General features: G+C 25.2%; 1 protein-coding gene across 1 annotated transcript; it reads right to left on the bottom strand.

Annotated features, from left to right (window-relative positions):
* Positions 1-14,439: 14,439 nt before the first annotated feature.
* Positions 14,440-25,016, bottom strand: LOC128961142 (uncharacterized). Its single transcript, XM_054307350.1, has 3 exons — positions 24,156-25,016; positions 20,334-21,122; positions 14,440-18,467 (listed from the first exon to the last, which is right to left on the bottom strand). Exons 1-3 carry the CDS (start codon positions 24,259-24,261, stop codon positions 14,800-14,802), a joined length of 4,563 nt encoding a protein of 1,520 aa, XP_054163325.1. The 5' UTR covers positions 24,262-25,016; the 3' UTR covers positions 14,440-14,799.
* Between the last annotated feature and the right edge of the window lie 324 nt (positions 25,017-25,340).

Here is a 25,340-nt window from a genome sequence, read left to right as displayed (position 1 = left end):
ACAGTGAACTTTTACTTTAAATATATATATATAAAATTAAATTAACAATAAATTTAATATTATATAGATATATATATTTAATTTTAAAAAAAATAAATTTATATATCTATATAACAACATAAAAAATTATATTGGCGATTAATTAGGTAACATATAATTTTTATTTAAAAAAAATAAAAATAATTTATAATTAACTTTTATATCTGTATATAATTATTATATATATATATATATTTTAAAAAAATATATAATCGTTAATACAAATTGTTTTTTTCCATTCAATTAAATACAAGCAAAAAAATTTTTTTAACTGTTAAATTTAATTACTATTTAATTGGATATGCTTGTTCAATTAGTTAATATATATATATATAATCATATTATAGTTTATTTTATAAATATATATATATATTTTAAACAAAACAATAATATTTTGTTATAAATTATATATCTATTATAATTACTAATATGTTTTAATGTTTAGTTGTATTGTTTAGAAACATTATTATTAGTTTATAACAAATTTTTTTTTTAAAAAAACTTGTTTTTTATTTTATTTTCTATGTGTGTGTGTAAAGTGTTAGCAAATTTATTATATAACAGTTTTTGTTTGAAAAAAATAATAATAAATTGAAACAATTATTTAAAAAAATAAATTATATACTAATAAAATAGAAAATAAAATATTATTTAACCCCAAATCTGGTTATTATTATTATTATTTTTTAATTTTTAAGGGCTATTATACTGTTTATGTATGTGTTTGTTATTAAGTGAAAGAGAGAGAGAGAGAGAGAGAGAGAGAGAGAGAGATAAAGAGAAAATTAACTATAATTTTAATAATAATTTTTTTGTGTATAAACTCTATAATTATGTAATAATTTTTTTTTGTTTCAATACATGTAATACTCTCGCGGTTTTATTTTCACTCATTATTTTTTCTGTTTGTATATATACTGTATATTAAATACTGTATTAATTTATGTTAAAATAAAATTTATTATATATATTTATACAGTATATAATTGTGTGTTTACCTTATATATCGTGAATTGAGAGCACACACACACACACACACATAAATACACACACATACATACATACAAACACACACACATACACACACACATAAATACACACACATACATACATACAAACACACACACACATACACACACACATACACATATATATACACATACATACAGACACATACATACACACACACATACACACACACACACACATAATAATTATAATAATACCGTAATAATAATAATAATATAAGTTAAGTGTTATATAATATATTTGCAAATTTATTTTATTCAAAAATCATTTAATTTATACTTCATATGCATGATTGTTGAATAATTTTTTTTTATAATAATAATTATTATTATTTAAATTTTTGTTCAATGTATATAATAGTGTATATAAATTATTTCATAACTTTCATATATATAATATATGTTTTTTAAACATTTACATATAAACTTACAAATAAATTATAATAATATCAATGATAATAATATTTTTTTGTGTTTTTATACATTGAATAATAATAGATAATATATAATCTTGATTATTATACAATATGTTTAAGATTAAAATACATTATATAATAATATAATTATAAGCGCTTCATCACAATTATCATATGATATCTAACTAACAAACAAATATATAAAATATATTTAATTTTTTTTCATGAAAAAAGATATCAATAATAATTATTTTTTAAAATAAAAAAATATATGAAACATCTGTATATGCTATCAAATGTATTGTAATTAATATAAAATTGTATTTTTATTATTATATTATATTTGTTTTTGTAATGATATTATATGGTATTTATATTAATATTATTATTATTATTATAAATGTTTGATAATTATTTGTTCCCCTAAATTATCCCATAATATATATAATAATTTTCACTAATATCCAGATATTATTATTATTATTATTATTATTATTATTGTACTAACTTTAATATATATAAATATATATTATACTTTAATATTAAGTACTGCATATAAATTGTATTTAATATGCTTTCACAACAAACAAGCAAACAAACACATAATAATAATAATGAACTATTGTTATTTGAAATATATATTATATATGTAAATATATAATAATTTATTATAAAATTACACAATCACACACACACATAACTACATACACACATACAAACATACATACATATACATACACACATACATACAAATACATAAATACAAACACACATACATAACTACATACACATATACAAACACACATACATACATACACACACATACATACAAATACACATACATATAACTACATACATACATACATATAATTACATACACACGTACACACACACGTACACACACACATACATACATACAAATACACATACATACAAACACATACATATACACATACATACACACACACATACAAACACGCACATACATACACACACACACACATTGATGGCCATATCATTGGCAATAATCTAGATTACAAAATTAATGTATTGTAATATTATATAATTAATTTATACAATTTATTAAGTCACATGAAATTTTTCATTTTTATTTAATATTATTATCATATTATATATTATTTCATTTTTATTGTTTATATAATATCTATCTATCTATCTATAAAAAACCACACAATAAAAGTAATAAAATGCACGAATTGATTATAAAAATTAATATACAGGTATTGTATATATTAATTATATTGTATATACAGTATGAAAGTATATATGAAATACTTTTTAAAATTTAATTTTTATTTAAAAAAACATTAATAAAGATTATTATTTGTTATATCATTTTAAAAAAAGACAATTGAAGTAAATTTGATTAAATAATAATAAATTGTATAAAAATTTTGCGGTCAAATAAACTCTCTCTCTCTCTCTCTCTCTCTCTCTCTCTCTCTCTCTCTCTCTCTCTCTCTCTCTCTCTCTCTCTCTCTCTCTCTCTCTCTCTCTCTCTCTCTCTCTCTCTCTCTCTCTCTCTCTCTCTCTCTCGATATTTGTTATACTTTTTAAAAATAATAATTAATTATATATTTTTGTATATATATATATATATATAAAAATTTGTTGCAATTAATAACTATTATATATATACAGTATATATACTAACATAATGTGGAAAATTAAGAAAAAACAAATTGATGTCAAAAAGTTTTTTAAAAAGTATTATTAGTAATAGTAGTAATAAGTTGTAAGTAATTGAATCTACACTTTATATAATAATAATAATAATAATAATAATAATAATAAAATGTGGATCAATGCCATCAATACATGTATAATATATATATAAATTTATATATTGAATATAACTTATATTTTTTGTGGCTATAATAACGGATATATAACATACAGTAATATCCCTAACTATAAGCGTAACTAAAAGTTTCACAAAAAAAATTTGTATTTTTTTGGTTGTATGAAAAAAACTAAATAACTAATAGCTATCCTTATCACACATACACGATAATACTGTATATAATATATATTTATTATATATATACTGTATATATATAATAAATATATAGATAAAAAAATTGTTGGTTTCAATATTATTACTAATATTTTATACATATATATAAATATAAATTATATATATATATACTAATACTCTCATATATTGCTAGATATTGGTATATATATATATATACATATGGTATATATATATATATAATACAAATGCTAATATGTACAGTAATGATAATAATAATAATAATAATAATAAATGAGCGCACAGGCAGTCAAAACATACATACATAAGCTCAATGAAAACCGGGAGGAAAATGTTTAAAAGGAAAATTGTTATAACAATATATATATATATATATATATATATATATATATATATATATATATATATATATTGTTGTTGTTGTTGTAGTTATAACTTGGTATAATACCCAACAAAAATTTTTTTGCAACATATATAACATGTATTTTTGATGTTTTGTTTTCAAATATAATTTATAATATTACTACAACTATTACTACTACTACTACTAATAATAATAATAATAATAATAATTTATGATCCGTATATCAATATATGCTAATAATTTAATTAAATAGATAACAGAGAGAGAGAGAGAGAGAGAGAGAGAGAGAGAGAGAGAGAGAGAGAAATTGTTATAATAATTATATATTAGATATATATTGTAAAAAATAATAATATAATTTTTAAAAACATTATATTATAATATATATGATATATAATATCATGTTTTATAATGTTATGCTATATTTATATATATATATTTTATTATAAGCATAACTAATAAATAAATTATTATAATTTATTATATATATATATATATATATATATATGCTATGTATTTATATATAGTGATTATAATTGGATCTAATAAATCATAATCAATATTATTATTATAATAATCATGAATTTTGATTATATACGGTGATTGTGTGCTATAGTTAAATATATAATTAAATTAAATAACATTAATATTATTTTTTGTTTATTATTTAATATTAAAACAATTAAGATTAGTTATGGGGAGAAAATAATAATAATTATTATTATTAATCTTAATAATTTTCAAAAAAATTTGTTTTCACTCAATTATAATATTATTTTTTGAATACTATTATTATTATTATATTTAAATAGCAGTTTTCAGATCATTATAAATCATATTATTATTATTATATAATTTTATTATTATTTAAAAACATATAATATTAAATAATAATAATAAAATGCATTCATAATTGAATTTAATTGAAATTTATTGAATAAAAATTATTATTTATTTTATTCACAAAATTACAAAAACAAATTACATAAAAAAATATTTAAATAATAATAATAATAATAATGAAAAAGATTTAGAGATTGAATAGAAACTACAATTAATTTTATATATAAAATATAAAATTTATTTCTTTATATTTTATAAAATAATAATTTTGTATTCAATATCAATATAATAATAATATTTTTATATTATTAATCAAAAAATATTTTCATTTTTTAAAAATAATTACATTTGTTTTACAAGTTATATACACTGTTTATATGTCTTTCCTCTATTGATATTTAAAATCCCTGAGAGTGAGTGCCATCCCATCCCATCCCATCCCATACATCCCTTATAACTAATAAAAACAAACAAATAAATTGCTAATCCCTTCCTTATGACACCCGCCCCCCCTGGACAGTGGGTGAGGGGGTGTTTAGTAACAAAAAAACGAGGGTTAACAGTTGTTACAGTCATAAAGTTCCCCAATATGTGCCCCCAACCCCCAACCCCACATGAAATAGACATTTATTGTTTAATTTTTATTTATTTATTATTATTTTTAAATATCTATATTTGATATATTCATGTCATGTATTTTGTATTATATATTATTATGTTTGTTGTCATTGAATTCAATGTTTATATATATATATATATATATTCATAAATTATAACAATAATATAAACTTTATTATATAAAGTTATTTATATTTGTTTAGTATAACAAAAAAAAACCTATTCATCAAATTTATTATTTTTTTTAAATATTAATAAATAATAATAATTTTTGTTTGTGAATATTTTATATATTATATAAATAGTAATTATGTTTTATTATTTTTTTTATTTTTTAAATTAATTAAGTTTTTTTTAAATACAACAAAAATATTTATTACAATAGATTAGGATTATTATATTATATGAATAAGTGAGTGATTTACTATACAATTGATTGAAATGAGTGGGTGAGTGAGTGTATGTATGTGTGTGTGTGTGTGTGTGTGTGTGTGTGTGTGTGTGTGTGTGTGTGTGTGTGTGTGAATGAATGTATGATTTTGTATTAATTTTTTCATTATTATAATTATTAATAATTTTTATATATAATGACTTTATTGTCTATGTTGTTCACACACACACACACACACACACACACACACACACACACACACACACACACACACACACACACACACACACACACACACACACACACACACACACACACACACACACACACACACACACACACACACACACACACACACACACACACACACACACACACACACACACACACACACACACACACACACACACACACACACACACACACACACACACACACACACACACACACACACACACAACAATTGTAATGTATTTACACGATTACTAACTAATAATAAATATATATATATAATACATATTATAATACATACATAGTATAAATGTAATACATATTATACATATCTAAACAATGGGCTCTGAAATGATAAGGGCTTTATATTTAATTGCCCACCCATTGAGCACCGGTATTATCATTGTATACCTGTGTGTGTCTGTAATAAGTAGTTCCTGGTATACTGTGTAGACCCATATGTTAGTTATTTTGAATTTTTTGTTTTTATTTTTTTATATATATACATAAATATTTTTTTTTTGCTGAACCTATTCCCAGAATTTATGATTAGTTAATAGAAATATTTAGAAATAATAGTCAAAATAATAATAATAATAATAAATCCGGATATTTATTGTGTCTACACATTGTGTTAAATAATAATAATAATATACATTGTGTTGTCTACAAAAAATTATAAATAATAAATGTTTACTTTAAGTAATAATAATAATAAATAATAAAGAAAATAACAATTTTTTTAATTTGAAAAAATATTATATATATATATATGTTTAATGCGGAAAATATATATTGATATATTGTTTTTGTTGTTTTTTAATTAATTATAATTATTTTAAAAATTTTTTTGAAGTAACAGTCAATTTATTTTATTATTATTATTGTCTAAAATTTAGTATATATATAATACTTTAATTTTATATATATATTAAAATTTATTTATAATACTATAGTAGTATTGTCAATGTCTAGCATTTAATTTTATTATCATTATTATTATTTTTCAAGTTATTTATTTAGTTTATTAAGTGTTATATATAACAAATAAATGTGTTATTAATGTGTGACAAAAATTGACATATAATAGTAATAATACATTTAATATATTATATATAAAGTAAATAGACATTAGTATTATTATATTATTGTGTATAAAATAGTATATCTATTAAAGTATAATAATAAATAAAGAGAGAAAAAATCATTAATAATAATAATAATATAAATTTAGTACTAATACTGTAATAATAGGAAAATTTATTTTAATAGCAATAAAAAACTAAATTGAAAACATTTATATCTTTTTTTAAAATTTTTATAATTTTTTTTATATATATATATAACAACAACAACTATTGTATAATACATTATATACAGTATATATAGTATAATCAAGTAATAAGTTTTAAAGGGAAACAAATAAACAAAAAATCTCTTTTATATATTTATATTATTTGTTATTTTTATTATTATTATTATTTTATTTCACAACTAAATTGTGGACTAAAGTATTTCATGAGATAAAAACCACTTATATACAACATATATACAACAAAACAGTTTTTATTATTTAAAAAATAAAAAATAAAAAAATATTTTACACTACAAAAAATCTCTCTTTTATTTTATACTATTTATTATTTATACTTTATATATATATATATATATATATATATATATATATATATATAAGTATACTAAGTTTTTATTGTGAAAATAAATACAAGTTTATATATATATGTATTTCAAGTGTGTGTTAACAGTCAGTGTGGTGTTAATGTCAGTCAACCATAACATCTATACTATTCAAGTGCTCTCTCTCTCTCTCTCTCTCTCTCTCTCTCTAACTCTACGCCTAACAAACAATAATAATAAAAAAGTTATATAACAACCATAACTATATATATATATATATATATGACTGTCAAACCCTGGCATCTAAACAGGCTTTCCATTCAATTAGGAGACACATATTGATAGAGAGAGAGAGAGAGAGAGAGAGAGAGAGAGAGAGAGAGAGAGAGAGAGAGAGAGAGAGAGAGAGCTTACGGTTTATGTAAACATACATAAGATATACAATATATATAAATTATATATATATATACAGAAAATCATAGATAAACTATATTTTATTTATATCATATATAAAGTAAGGTTTTTTTTCTATCTCTCTCTCTTTAATACTTTAGGGACTGACTGACTGACTGGCCTCCCGGTGTGTCTGATAAACTAAAGTGTACACCAAATAATAATAATAATAATATATAAAAAACATATACAATCAATACCTACCTATCCATGATTTTTTTTTGATTTTATTTTCGGTGTCACCAAACAAACCAAACATAAAAAATTTCCATCAAATACTACTCTAAATATATCCTATTTTACTATTTTTTTTATAGATATATATATATATATATATATATATATATACAGTAAAGTTAGTATATATTTGTTGAATATATATATATAAAAAAAATTTTTATTTGAATGGCTTTTGTATAGATATATATTTTGTCAAGTTTTTTGTGTATATATTTTAAGTAGTTTTGAGTTTTATAAACACAATTTCAATAGACATATAATCATATATACAATATATATATACACTAAAAACATAATCTAATTTCGTATCGTAAAAATATTGATATCATTAACTTTAAACTTTAATAACTTTTTTATTTTTTAACTTAAATAAACAAATTTGATATCAAATAATAGAGTAATAAATCACAATTAAATTGATATACTAGATGGTCAAAACAATGGTTTAAATAACAAAATATATCAAGGTAAAGTTATAGGTGTTAATAATTTAGGTACAAAAATTATTTTCGTGTTTTTAAAACGCGCGTGATTTCAGACACATTGTTGGGACCAATTGATTCCAATGCATTGTTATTAATTTGAATACACGTAAATAAACAGTAAATGCAGTGATTATCATAAAAATGGTTAAAATACAAGAATTTTCAGATGCAATTCGCCAACAAATGTATGATATGAGAGTCAGCACCGGAAAGTCATACGCAAAAATAGCGGAACTGTTTACAACAACTGATAATACTGTCCGATCAATTGTAAAGAAAGTCGAAAAGTACGGGACAGTTAGAAATCTCGCAAGAAGTGGTCGAAAAAGATGTACCAGTGCTAAACAGGACAGGATATTGAGTCGAATTGTGGCAAAAAATAAGAAGTTGACCACCGATGAGATTAAGGAAGAGTTGGCCGCCAGAAACATTTTGTGTCACCGAAACACTATTAGACACCGGATTCAAGAAATGGGTTATTACAGTGGTATTGCGCGAAGACGTCCAATGATAAGCCTAACAAATCAGAGAAAACGATTAGACTTTGCACGAAAGTACATCCGGATGCCTATGTCATACTGGAGGAAGGTCTTGTGGTCAGATGAGTCAAAATTTGAGATTATTAGTACTAAACGTCGCCAACGAGTGTTTAAAAAGAGAGGCGAAAGCATTAATCCTGATAATATATGTCCAACTGTGAAGCACTCGAAATCAGTTATGGTATGGGGGTGTATGACAGGCCAGGGAGTTGGCCATTTGGTCGAAATTCCATCAACTATGGACCGCTACATTTACGTTAACGATATTTTGACCCCACATTTGCTTCAGAGTGCCAGAGATCTACAAATAAGCGATGATTTTTTATTTCAAGCGGACAACGACCCAAAGCACACATCAAAATTGGCAAAGAAATGGTTGTCTGACAATCAAATTGAGACACTTGAGTGGCCGCCACAGAGCCCTGACCTCAATATTATTGAACATCTATGGGATGAATTGGACAGACGTGTGCCAAAGAGCGAAAGAAAAAGTTTTTCTGCGTTTAAAGAGTCGTTATTTAATGTCTGGAAAAATATACCTGAAGAAGTCACAGAAAAGCTGATCCAAAGTGTTCCAAGAAGATTGCAGGCTGTGATTGATGCCAACGGAGGCAATACTCGATATTAATATTGTTTTTACTAAATTAATAGCTTTATTTTGTTAATAATATTTAAAGTTTTGATTTCACGAAAATACTTTTTGTACATAACTTTTTTTACCATTTCTTACTTCTTATGCTTTTTTATAGATAATATGATAATTAATGCAATTTTATTTATTGACTTATAAACTTTGAAAAGTGTTCTTTCATTTGATATCAAATTTGTTTATTTAAGTTAAAAAATAAAAAAGTTATTAAAGTTCAAAGTTAATGATATCAATATTTTTGCGATACGAAATTAAATTATGTTTGCAGTGTATATATATAAAGATATTTAGCAGTTTATGTATTTATATAAAATATTTTCCTCAAACATGATATTATTATTATAAATCAATTTATATATATATATGATATACAGTACACATTATAATATGACCTATAAATATGAATACATATTAATATTGTATATAAATATCTATTTCCTGTAAAACTATAATACAGTACAGTATATATATTGAAATAATTTTAACAATAATTTTTTTTATAAATAACAATAACTAAATAGTTGTTATATAATATGATTAACATTACTAACTAACAACAGGATCTTATTGTTGTTAAACATTTTATTTAAAAAAAAAATGTTTAATATTTTTTTGTTTGTTTGTTTGATTCAAATCTAATAGTTATTTGTGATAAATATTATGTTGAAAAGTCATTAACAATAAATCAATGTATTAAATATATAAATATATATAACTATAAATTGTGTAATATTTATAAAAAAAAATAAATACAATATATATACTCAATAATCATGTCATCACTCATATTATTAGTTTTTTTTTATTATTATTTGATTTTGAAATATATTGAATTATTTAATCAAACAAACAAAAAATGTTAGGAAATTGAAAATAAATAAATAAAAATATTCAATACAAACAATACTTTTAGTTTAATATACATATATATACTGTATATTCAATAATTGCAAAATAATTTTCATTTATAAAAATATTAATATTATAAATAAAATACAAATAAAAAACACTTTTAGTTTTAATTAAATTTATTTATTTATTTTTTATTAAAATTTTTTAATCAATTAATATACTAATAATAATAATAATAATAAATATAATCATAATAATCATTTTAATTAATATTTTTATTACAATAATTATATATTTATTTTATTTATATACAACAATATTATTCAATTATTTGTTATTATAAATTAGAAATTAAGGGCAAAAATAATTATTCAATTTATATTAAATTAATTTTTATATTAATATTATTAATAATATTAATATCATTTAAATACAATCATAATATTATAGATAATTAAAAAATATTTTATTTTCTAAATACACGATATTTTTTCTATTATATTCAATAACAACAAAAAAATTTTTTTTTAAAAATCAATTTTATATGTACCGTAAAAAATCAGTTATAAAATTCATGTAATAGCATAGCAAACAATAATATTAATAATAATATTAATAATTATTATTACATTACAAAACATTTGTTTTCCGTAGCAAACATCGGATATATAAATCATTAATAATAATAAAAATTTCAAAAAAATAATTGTATTTTATAATAAAAAAAATTGTATTTTAAAAAACATGCAATAATAATTATATATATATTATAAAAAAAATTGAATAATAAATTTTTGCTTTTTTAAAAATTAATTTATTTTTTTTATCATTAAATGACTTAGATTTTTGTTTATTTTTATTAATATTATTGAAACTAAAAAACAAAATTAATCCAGGTTAGAATTATTATTAATAATAAATACCATAATATTTTTTGTTTATATAAATATTATTTACCAAATATTAATCAATTAATTTTTATTATTTACTATATTATTAATAATAATTCTGTTATAAACAAAAAAAATTGTTATATATTTATAATCAATTGTTTTATTAATTAATTAATTAATTAATCTATTTAATTTAAATAATAATATATTTTAAGTATAATACAGTTATAATAATTTTTTATCTATAACTTTAATAATAATATGCATAAAAAGCATTAATAATATACTAATAATAATAATAATCAATTTATTATATTAATAATTATTATATAATAATAATAATATCATAAAAACTTTGTTTTCCTTATATATATATATATAAATATGTAATATTTAACTATAATATTATTAGTAATCCTTTAGTAATAATTATTTTGATTGATTTATATATATATATATTAATATATATATATTGTTTTTAATCGCTCTCCAGATATCTCTCATACATATTAATTACACTTTTGTTTTGTTTATATTATAATTAATTAATTAATTATAGCATAGATTTGACTTTTTTTTTTGTATAAAAAATGTACAGAAAAACAGTGTATAAATATATCAATATTTTTAAGGAAAAACAAAACAATTCAATACTAATAATAATAATAATTATTATTATTATTGAAATATTTAAAAAAAATAATAATAAGTTAATAATGAAAAAGTTTTAAAAAAAACTAATTTATATTATAGAAAATACATGTAATTATAATGAGAGAGAAAAAAAATCATAATTATATTATAAATACTATTATAAATAATATTGCATTTATTATTGTGTTTATAATTTATTTATTTTTTGGCAACAAAAAAATTAATAATAATAATAATATTATTATTATGAAAATTACTAACTGCTTGATAGCTCCGGTAGTTTTTTTTTATAAAAAAAAAATTATTTCTTCAAATAAAACAAAAAATTCAAACCAAAATTCAAATGTTTTCCTCAAAAAAATTAAAAATGTTTTCATAGAAAAACTTTTTTTAAAAAAAATTATTCTTTTAAATATTATAAATAAATAATAAGTTAATATCCAAACACATACAGTATATACTGTATATATATGAAAAATTTTAAGCTCAATTACCACCACTACTAACTAACTATACTTAACTATACTTTATTTTTTAATTTATGATAAGCACACAACCACCTGATCCACACACACACACACACATGTATGGGTGAACAATGAAATTATTATAAATATTATAAAATAATGAGAGCACAGGTATAACTAATTTTATTTTTATTGTTGTTGTTGTAGTAGTAGTTATGTTACTATACTGTAATGATTATGAAAATAAAAAGGTTATGTATGTATATATATTCCTGTTTAGATATCATATATATATATACAGTATATATACGGTATTTAAGAGGACAGACGTCCATAATAGATATGGTTAGGGAAGGGGTGTAAGAGAGTATATGGGAGAGGAATGGGAGGCATAGATTCAGTACCAAAAAAAAAATTAAAATAAAATAAAGTTAACACACATTAAGATTGTTATGTATGTATATATCTATCAGTAATTAAGTTTTTTTTTTAACTATAATATAATTACATTCAACCCAAACAACTTGTATGTCCTGTTTGTATATACGGTATATACAGTATATATATATACTGTATATATATATATATATTGTCTATTATTTAGTTTTAATTTATTTATAATCACTATTTATTATCACACATGATATTTACTTGATAATGATAATTTACAACAACAACTACAACAACAACAACAACAACGAAAAACCAGTGTTTCTCAAAAAAAAAATTAAATTAAAAAAATAAAGATTTAAATTAATATTAAAAATTTTGAAGTCTATAAGATATATACTGTATATACAGTATATATATATAAGGAAAGGGAGGAATTATATACCTGTGCAGTATATACTGTATATATAATAAATATGTGATATTTATGGTAATTATAAATTTGAAAAAAAATAATTAATTTTTGACGTAAAATGTTGAAACTAAAACACATAAATTTACAATTATCATAATTATAATTGTGATAATTTAAATTAATAAAAAAATTTAGTTTATATATATAATTTTTGTTTAGTGGGCTATCAATTAGTAGTAGTAGTAGTAGTAGTAGTAGTAGTAGTAGTAGTAGTGTAGGGCAATAATTATTTAGTTGTTAATTATTTAATTTTTTTTATATAAAAAAAGTTAGATTTTTTTTTGTTGAAAACAAAACTAGATTTTTATATTTTTGTTTCTAAACAAACAAAAAAATATTAAATTAAAAAATAAATATTAGGTAAAAATAATTCAAGTTTTTTTTATATATATAAAAAATTAATTAAATATTCAAATAATAATAAAATTATTGTCAAAGAGAGAGATAGAGAGATATATATAGGAGAGGACTTATATAATACGTATAATATGTCGACATATATTATATAATACATTAAAAAATAATTATATAATAATAATATTAATAATAATATAACAATAACAACATTATCTATATATATATACTACACATTATATAACATCATTGTCAACAACAACAACAACATTGATATATCACAACAACAACAACTAACAAATATATATAAATATAAAAAAAAACTTATTTAACTTTTTTTTGTTTGTTTGAATTTATTATACAATTTTTTTGTGTGTGTATACTGTATATTCAAATTGATATATAATTTATATATATATTTTTTGTCACTTGAAAGTCCAAAAGTCAATATCTATTGTTAAATACTAAATAATAGACAGATAGATAGGTATACTATACTATCCTATTATTATTATTATTTAGTTGACAATAGGATGATCCACACCATATCAAAGTGCTATGAACCGCACCATACATAGGAAATACCGGTTCTCAGTTAGTCAGTCAGTCACTTACCCACTCACTCACTCACCCACCCTAACCATCAATAATAATCCTCAGTCACACACACACACACACACACATACATATAGCACAGATACTACTACTGATCGCACGCTTAGGTAAACACATAGAGAGAAACATATTATTATTATTATTATTACTATCTGTGCGACAGGTGTGTCGACTCTGACCGCTTCGGTGGTGGCGGCGGCGGTAGGTTTCGGCTGCTGCCGCTGTTGCTATGCCTTTGTTGTTGTTGCTGATGATGATGACTATTATGATTATTAGGTATTTCCTGGACTTGTGTCGATATCCTTACCGATTTGGTTACCGGTGCCGCCGGCACTGATGAGGAGGAACCATTGACGACGACTGTCGACCGCATATGATTTGATGGCAACACGTCATACATATTGTTGTTGTTTACCGACGGATAGTTAGGTTGTTGTTGTTGGTGTCGCTGCTGATGGTTTGGCGGCAAATATCTGGGATCACGAAAGCCGAGTATCTGATTGGGTGTCGACGACGACGACGACTGGCCACTATCCTGTGACAGTGTTTGGGCTACTTTCCATTTTTTGTCCATAACTCGCTGTATTTCCCGCAGAAATTGGTCGGGCGGTGGCGGCAGTGGACCCTTGTGCGGACTACGGGCTGATGGATCCATGGGTTGATAGGAATATCGGATAACATTTTGCTGGTTGGTTGTTGTTGTCGTTGTCTGAGCACTATAAGTGGTATTATTATTATATCCATTGGTATTATATACTTGTTGTTGTTGTTGTGGGTGATGTGGTGGAACAGTTGGTTGCTGCTGATGATTATTAGGATGGTATGATGGTTGTACACCATTGCCAACTAAACCATAATTGTTGTTTGACTGATATATGGGCTGCTGTTGTTGTTGTTGGTGCTGATGATTAGAGTAGATTTGTTGTTGCACCGGCACCTGTTGTTGTTGGGATTGGTATCCATTGTATTGTTGTGGTTGCGGTAGTTGTTGTTGATAGCACTGTTGCTGCTGTTGTTGTTGTTGTTGTTGGACAGCCATATGATGCTGTGTTGGCAATAGTGGAGGCGGTGGCGGTAATTGTTGGGCATCAGTATGTTGACGGTGCTGATGATGATGATTGTTGTTGTTGTTGGTGGTGGGCACCGGTGGATAGGCATAAAATGGGTTGGCCTGTTGTTGTTGTTGTTGGTGTGTAATATGCTGCTGACCATTGTTGGTCATCATCATATTGTGATTATTAGTATTGCTATTATTATTATTATAAGTATTGCTATATTGTTGTTGACGATTATGTTGTTGTATAAGATTTGTATTGAAATCGTATATCTTTTCCCTATAAGTGCCGTTAGTTTGTTGGTGTTGTTGTTGGTGTTGATAGTAATCACCACCGATTGGTGACTGTCGTTGTTGTTGTTGGTGATGGTGTCGATTAAGCGATCCATAGGACTGATATATTGACTGGTTTTGGACAGGCATTTGTTGTTGTTGCTGTTGATAGGCCGGGAGGTGATTATGATGTATAGGCGATTGGGGAGCACCTGCACTGCCAATACTATTGCTATTATTTTGGCTATTGTTAGTCAACTGAGACGATGACTGTATGTTACTATTGTTGTTGGAAGGAAAGGGTGAATAATGGACAGGCGATCGCTGATATATAGGAGAGCCGGCAGCTATAATCTCGTTGACAGGTGTGTGCGGTGCTGACGATCCCCCTCCAGCTCCTACTCCTCCTCCTCCCGCTGGACAGCTGGTAGATGAATGGTAACTACCTATCGATGAGTTGGACCGATAATGAGAAGCTAAATCATTGCTGACATCTCCTCCCGATCTCAGGCCAGCTGTTTGATGGCCATTGCCATTCATGGCACTGACATACGGGCCGCACTTCATCCGGGGTGACGTACCGTAGGCGCTGATCGTATTGTTCAGTTCCAATGCAAACTGTTTTTGCCGACTGGACAGTCCTCGCTGTAGTGTCGACGACCGTTGTCTTGAAGTCAGTTCGCCGATAAAACTCTGGTTATCTACTCCTCCTCCTACTCTATCGCCGGCCGTTTCGGACAAACGTCGAACTAGTTTAGGCTTTGGCGGCACTTGCGGTGACTGAGGTGACGATAACAACACCGGCGGTTTTTTCGGACTAACCACTGGCGACATTGCACCGGTCGGTGTGGTCGAGTTAGACGATCCAAAGTCAACGGTGTCTATACTGTCCGATAGGTTGTTGTTGTTGTGGTTAATCACTTCACAGGGCGGCGGCGGTAATGAATTCAGGCTAAGCGTACTTAAGCTATGCTCGAGTACTTGCGGTGGCGGCGGTAGTGGCAACTCATCAACATTGAGATGATGCTGATGTTGTTGCTGGTGCTGCTGGTGATGGCCATCATTGGACGGCAATGGCGCCGGCAGCTGATGATGATGCTGATGATGCACTGGGGCTACCACTGGCGGTACTACTACTACTGCACCATTAAATTTCACAGCACTTCCAACAACAACACTATTGGCGGCAACAGTAGTCGCCAGTGGCGGCGGCAATCGTTGTTGACTTAACTGGTCGTATATGCGATTTTTGAGCCGATCATCGGTAACCGATCGGCGCAGTGTACCGCTCTTGAGTGTACCGCACTGGAAATGTGGTGCACCAGTGTCCAGATCGACATCGGACGAGTCGGAGTCCATTTCGACTAAGGCATCGTCCGAATGTAGGGCCAGATTGCGGGTCGTATTGGTCAACGGTATTTTCGGCTGCATTACCGACGGTTTGCGTTTGATAGTACCCATTGGATAGTCGGCTTCGAAGGCTAACTGTTCCATAGTTGGCGTACTGACAGTTGACGATCCTTTTTCCGATAGGCAACCACTGCTGGAACTGGTCGACGACGACCTGATCGAATCGTTTCGGGACATACGATGATTTGGCCAATTATTATGATAGTGTTGCTGATGCTGTTGCTGATGATGGCCACCATTGTTGTTGTTGTTGGTGGTAATGGTTATAGAGGTAGGTCTGCTACTATTGCTACTACTACTGACACTTATGATATCGCTTGCGGCCGATGAATGGGTGGGCGTATATACGCCACCACCGTTGACCATACCATCAGCCGAATTAGTCGGCGACTGTACCGCCAGCTGTATATTCCTGGCCATTGAACAAACGGAAAAACTACGTCGATTGGCCAGCGAATCCAGATCGGCTTCCACTATATCCCGCTGTATGGTATCGTAGTTGTCCTTCAATTGTCGGCCATATTTGGCAATACGTATACCCGTAGTCCACAGTCGCATATCCTGTTCGCTATCGGCGCACAAGTATTTGATATATTTGGTTGATTTGGTCTGTATTTGCGGATGTTTTATAGCAAAACAATGATCGGTCGGTGCTTTGAATTTCTTACGCCAACCGACCCCCTGGTAGACATTGTTCATCTCGAAAGTGATCAGACAAACCAAATCTTTCGATGATTTAGATGACTTTCCTTTGGGACAGTAGTACAGTCCCGAAGCACGCAATACAAAATAATGTCGTTTCCATGTTTTCTTACCGTCCGATTTCAAATGCAACAGTCCTTCGACTTCGGGTACCGGAACCGTACCGGAGCTAAAAAATTCATCGACTAGTATAGCCTTGGCTTCATCATCGAGTTGGGCATCCCGTTCGCTACTGTCAGCCCCCAGTAGATAGTGTTCCGGTTGGCTAAACAGTTCATATTTGTCATCCCTTTCCATAAAATACAACCGATTATTGGAGTCACGGGTCCAGAGCAGTACGTTTTCAACTAGACTTTCATTGTCCTCATAGTAACGCTCTGTTATGTCATATGAGTGAAGAAAAAAAAGTTTTCATTAAAAAATATATATAACATTAGAGATGAGAGAGAGAGAGAGAGAGAGAGAGAGAGAGAGAGAGAGAGAGAGAGAGAGAGAGAGAGAGAGAATGGAAAGTCATTATTATAACTACCAGTTCTCACAGCCAGACAGACAATCAGTATATTAAAGTATAGCCTATTGTTTAGTAGTAGTGATGTCTTTCCCATTCAATGTCATATCTATTATCACTACAACTAATAGCCTCTCACCTCTCTCTCTCTCTCTCTTAATATTTTTCACACACACACCTCAATCATACACACACACACTCACTCACCCACCCATACAAACTTGACAACTACTTGTCCCCTAAAAAATATATAGTATATTAAATATATATATATATATATATATATATTTGTATATATAATATAATAGTGTATAAGAGTCTTATGATTTTTATATATTATTTTATATATTTTTAAAGAAATAATAATAACTATTAAAATAAAACTATTGTTTGCAAATTTTGTCGTTATTTTTATGAAAAAAAATATTTATATTAATCATTATTATTATTATAATAATATATAAATATATTATTCGTGTCATTAATTAATAGGGAAAAAGTATTTTTTTGTTTTTTAAAGTTTTGTTTAACTATTTTTGTTGTTTTGTTGCTTAAGTTTTAACTAAAAAAAAATATTAAAAAATTTCATAAATTACTGCTAAAAAATATTTCCTTAACTAAATAGATAGTGCCCTTCATATGATATAAATTATATTTATTATATATATATATATATATAATGTTATAAACAAATAATAAATTATATACACACTAAAACTAAAACAATAGGACAGATAATCTATAAAATAAATAATAATAATAATAAAAATATAGTAATAATAATAATAATAACAATGAAATCATTATATATATATGTGATGTTTGCTGATCACACCATTTAAAACATATATATATATATATATATATATAATGTAAAAGTTATTTATAGTTATATAATATACTGTACTATACTGTTAGTGTATGTAATGTATAGCATATTTCAATGTTATTTCTATTTAATATTATTATTATTATTATTATTATAAATGTCAATAAAATTTATTATTAATATATAAATTATATATACTCTGTCTATAATATAGTCATAGGATTTCCAGATAATATATATATATATATATATATATATATATATATATATATATATATATATATATATATATATGAAACCAACAACAAAATTGTTAATCAATTATTGTCGTCAAAAAATTATTTTATTTTATATTTAATTTTATTTTTTGTTGTTGTTTGATATTTGATGAACTAATTTTATATATATGCTAACCAATAATAGTAGTTATATGTGCAATATTTTGTTAAATAAATTATAATTTTAATAATTTATAATTTTATTTTTTTTATATATATATATTAATTATTTAAATCAGTAAAAATTAAATTTAATTAATTAAAAAAAAGATAAAAAAAAGAGAGAGAAAAATCTGCTTTTCAAACATCCAATGTCATTGAATTAATTAATAGCTCTCTCTCTCTCTCTCTCTCTGTCTATTGAATTAATTCATTAAACATTTACTGTATTAATAAACAACACATAATAATGTTTTCAATTACTAATAATTGCTATTCAATGCCATCGGTTAAACTAAACATAACCTAATTATGACTGCACATACACAAACACATACACACACATACATACATACATACACACACACACACACACACACACACACACACACATACATACATACATACATACATACATACATACATGCATACATAAAAAAACATATGGGATGGTTATGATAGGACATACCTAAATAAAGGTCGGGTATATGTTCGACAATTGAACACTTCGGGTCCATTGGTATCTGATTTTTTTCGGCCAACTGTCTGCAAATCAATGATACGGACATACGTTCGTCGGCCAACAAACTTTTGGCACTATTATCGGCGGTAAACACTTTGACAAACACTTGTTGAACATCTGAATTATTATTGGTATTGTTGTTGTTGTTGTTGTTGGCAGTGGTAGTAGTGTTAGTATTAGTAGTGGTGATCACTGCTGGTTGTTGTTGATGATGATGAGCACCGTTATCACTAGCACTGGACGATTGTATAGTTTGTTTGCCGCCGCCACTAGATTTCATGGACAATTGCATCTGCAACTGTTGATGACTAGATTTGACTGAACCGGACGCACCCGACGATGACGATGATGACTGTTCCGATCGTTCAGACGACAACATTGACAACGAGTCTGAATAGGCCGAGTCGTTGTCGGGCGAGTCGGTACGGCCACTACCGACGCCAACCACTGTCGATGCACCGCCGGTCGAGTCGACACTTCCGGTCGACGATTTGCATTTATCGTCTACGGTATTGTTGTCCGGGTCATCATCGGTAGTGATGGTTGTATCGTTGGCCATATCGTTACCATTGGTTGGACAGCCAATACTACCTGTCCTATCGATAGTGCCGGTGGTGCCCGACGATGACGATTCTCTAAGCGTACTCCTATTGCACAGTTCTCTATCTATTTGCGACCCCAGATCGCACAGTTGGCCCAGTATGGCATCAAATTCACTCTCTGGGCTATTGGTAGCTATATATATATATATATGGATAGATAGATAGATAATTGATATGTTAGATATTGTATGTGATGGCACCGTTAGGTTTTTTTTTTTTTTTGGTTATAAGCATTAATTAAACAATGGGGTCTGGTATACACTATACTACCTATATATCTATCTAATTATCCAAAAAATAAAATAAATACCTATCTATTAATTAAATGGACAGACAGTTAGTTAGTAGTATTTCCCTAAACAAAGTCGATTTATTACTCTAGAATATTATAAGCTTATGTACTGTATGCCCTCCTATTATGCCTGTGTATGTGCCATATACTGATAAAGCTCATGTAGTTTTTAAAAGGACTAGACATGTGTGTGTGTGTGTAGTACTTAAATACAGGGCACAGACAACATATGTACAGTACAGTACTCTCAAAATTTTTATGGTATTTATTTATAAATATATACAAACAATATATATACATATAAAACTATATGTTAAACACACACACAATTTGTATGACTCATGGCCTGGCATAGTATGGCATGGCTTGTTGTATATGTCAAATTGGTTGGTTTGGTTGGTTAGTGTATAGTCAAAGTGGCACCAGATTTTTTTGTTGTTGGTGGACATACCGGTGCCATATACTGTATATATATTTTTGGTTACCAGATATACATATAATAAAGTAATCATGTTTTAAATCATGCATATATATATATATGTAGATATAGATAAGTAATACAATACCCTATTGTTTATTATGTCTACATTATATATATATATATAAAATATTATGTCTAGATAGATAACATTTATTTATTTTGTTTTATATAATAAATTAATAAAATAAAACCAATAAACCAATATATATTATCACCAAATTGGTGGGAGGGTGTGTGCGTGTATGTGTGTGGGTGGATGATTCACCATGGTTAGTTAGAAACATTAAACAAAAAATAATTTAATGTTTGTTTTTTTATAAATATTATACACAGTTTTATATTTATTAATTAATTAAATTATGTGGTTATCCCCACAACCGTATATACAGTATATATATTTATAATATAAACGGTATATTTCAAGATTTCATGTGATATATGCAACACATATTTTTGTTAGGTGTGTGCTCTCTATCACTAACTATAAGTAACTATACAACAGTATTATGTAATAGTCTATATAATAAATTTCTAGTTTATTATATATATATATATATATATACCGGTATATACAGTGTATAATTGTATGACACATATAATATATATTCAGGTATATATGTATAGTATGTATTATAAAAATAAAAATAATATTTTTTATATATACGTGATATTAAAAAATAAATAATAATTAAATAATAAAAACTATATATATATATCTATATATATTTCAAGTGAAATTCAAGCGCTTAATAATTGAATTGAAATTAAAATGAAATCAAAAATTGTATTTCATGTGAAAAAAAATCAGTTAAATAGTGATAACAACAATAACTAATATTAAAAAAAACATGAAATTAAAAAAAACTTGTATCTATAACCCCATTGAATTGATAGCATTGTATATAATTATATTTTCATTATTTCCTATTATATTTAAACAATTATTAGTATTATTATTATATCTCACTCTCTATAATCACATACACAATAATATATATATATATATATATATAAAATATATTTATATATAAGTATATATATAATAACCTATGAAATAATACCCCCACAGTATCAATAAACTCTTGAAAAATTATTATATTTGAAATTATCAATAAATAAATATATAATATATAGTACTTTAATATAAGTAAATAATCTCTAAATAAAAACTAACTAAATATTATATATATATATATATATATATATATATTATCTCATATTTAATATAAAGTAAATTTAACAACACATGTGTGTGTGTGTGTTAAGTCCTAAATTAAATTAACGTTTATAACGTGTATAACATTTATTATTGGTATTAATACTACTACTACTACTACTACTACTACTACTACTATAAGTATTTAGTTTATCGTATATATATATATAGAGGATATTAGCCATCAATTTAATAATTTAATTAAATATAAATATATATATATATATATTGTTGATAATCTATTGACATATATTTAATATAATATAAATATATATATATAATTTCATTTTAACTTAATAATCATCATATGATGATATATAGGCTATAAATATATATAAAAATAAAATATTTATTTTTTGTTATTTTTTAATAAAACAGTAATTTTGTCCTCAATTTCCCTATAAAACTACAACAACAACAACAACAGCGACAATATATATATACAGAAAATTGTAAATAAAATATAATTTGAAAATAATTTCAAAAAATAAAATTAAAAATCAAAAACTATATTAAATAAATATTACTAATTTTTAATTAATGACAATTAATATTTTTTTAAAATGTTTATCATTTTCAGTCATATTAATTGCAAATTTTTATGTTGTTGTTGTAAAATACTGTAAATATTTTTTTTTTAAATAAACAAAAAATTAATTAAAATAAATGATTATTAATAATAATACTAAAATAAAAAATTTTTTGTCTAATAATTATTACTAATTAATTTTTTTTTAAAAATAAAATACTAGTGTACTAGACATTTATATATTTAAATATTATAGTATTATTATTATAAATAAATAATATTAAACTTTATGATATAAATTTTTTTATTATTAATAATGTAAATGTAATTATATTTCCTAATAACTAATTAATTAATACCAATAATAAAAAAAATTGTAATAAAATTATTAAGTAATAATCATAATAATCATAATAATTAACATTAACTACATGTAACCAAATATATTACTGTAATTAATAATAAAAAAATAAATTTTTATACAGTATATCATAATCATATGATATATAAATTATTATAATTATGTAAAAGTGAAAAATGATTTTTTTTATTTTAAAAACGGGTATTTCAAACGGGTATTGATTGTATGGATGATTAAATTAAAAGGGGTATCAAAAAAATTATATCATATATTAAATTATATCATACATTGTTGTTGTTGATGATGATGACTGTGCTTATGGTGATTATGGTTAGTACTAGTATTAGTTGTAGTATCCATTGATTGGTGATAGTTAGCCGACTGTACCGGCATATTGTAGGCCTGGGGGGTGGGGGTGAGGGGGTATGTCTTATTTGTTATATATAAGGAAAGTTAGCTTTTTTATAGTATTATTTATTTCATCCTAAATGTATTGGTGCTGGTGATGGTGTCTCCTTCAAACATAGTTAGTTGACAGCAGCTGCTGGTGCTGGTGTAGTCCCGGTGCTGGTAGAGTATGACATTCAAAACTTTTTCAAATAAAAAAAAAGTTTTTATTTAATGGTATACCAGATACAGATAATACAGATTTTTTTTTCTCGTAAACTAAAAGAGGGTAATAATTGTTGAGAGTGAGGGGACAGTTGTGTTGTGTACTGTATAGTAATCACTGCACACACACACACACCAGATGTGTAGCGCACTGGTAGTCCAGGCTATTGAATATCCATACAAATCACAAAAAGTCACTGTCAGTTAAATTTGAAATATTTTTGGTACCATTTCTATTAACACTATTGCCGTTTACTTCATGTCAAATAGTGTCAAATAGTACCACATATTCACACACATAAACTTATACACTAATACACAGTCACTAAACTTCACTACAAGTCCTCAACACTGTTGTGTTCAGTAGTTATATGTAGTTGTATTGTATGGGGAGTCAAAAAACACTACTTTCCTCTCTCTATGTCTATCGACAGTTCAATTATATAGAAAACTGTATGTATGTATATGTCCTCTCCTCTCCCATACATTAACTGACTGATGGCTTAGTCACTTAGCACTGTTAGCTGGAAATATATACAGCACTGGTATATTAAAATCTAGTAGTAGTAGTAGTATAGACATGCGCATGGTCATATTAGTTATATATGTATTTATTTATTTTTTATTTTAAACATTTTTATTTTATATACATGTATGTGACATCTATTGATATAGATTGATGTTAATTGTATTTTTTGAAAGTAGTAATAAATCAACTAGATAATTTTGTTTTTTTAAATTAATTTTTTAACATTTTTAAATTAAAAACAATTTGTACTACTACTAATAATAATAGACTAGATGATTTATTGTTGTTATTGTTGAAAATAATTATTTATTTTTATTTCTATCTTGCTCAA

The sequence above is a fragment of the Oppia nitens genome, unplaced genomic scaffold (assembly GCF_028296485.1).
Source record: "Oppia nitens isolate AA-2021 unplaced genomic scaffold, nextdenovo-longstitch-racon4-pilon3 scaffold14_pilon_pilon_pilon, whole genome shotgun sequence".
Lineage (NCBI taxonomy): Eukaryota > Metazoa > Arthropoda > Arachnida > Sarcoptiformes > Oppiidae > Oppia > Oppia nitens.
The sequence above is the reverse complement of the archived record's forward strand: the minus strand, read 5'-3'. Positions and strand labels throughout refer to the sequence as shown.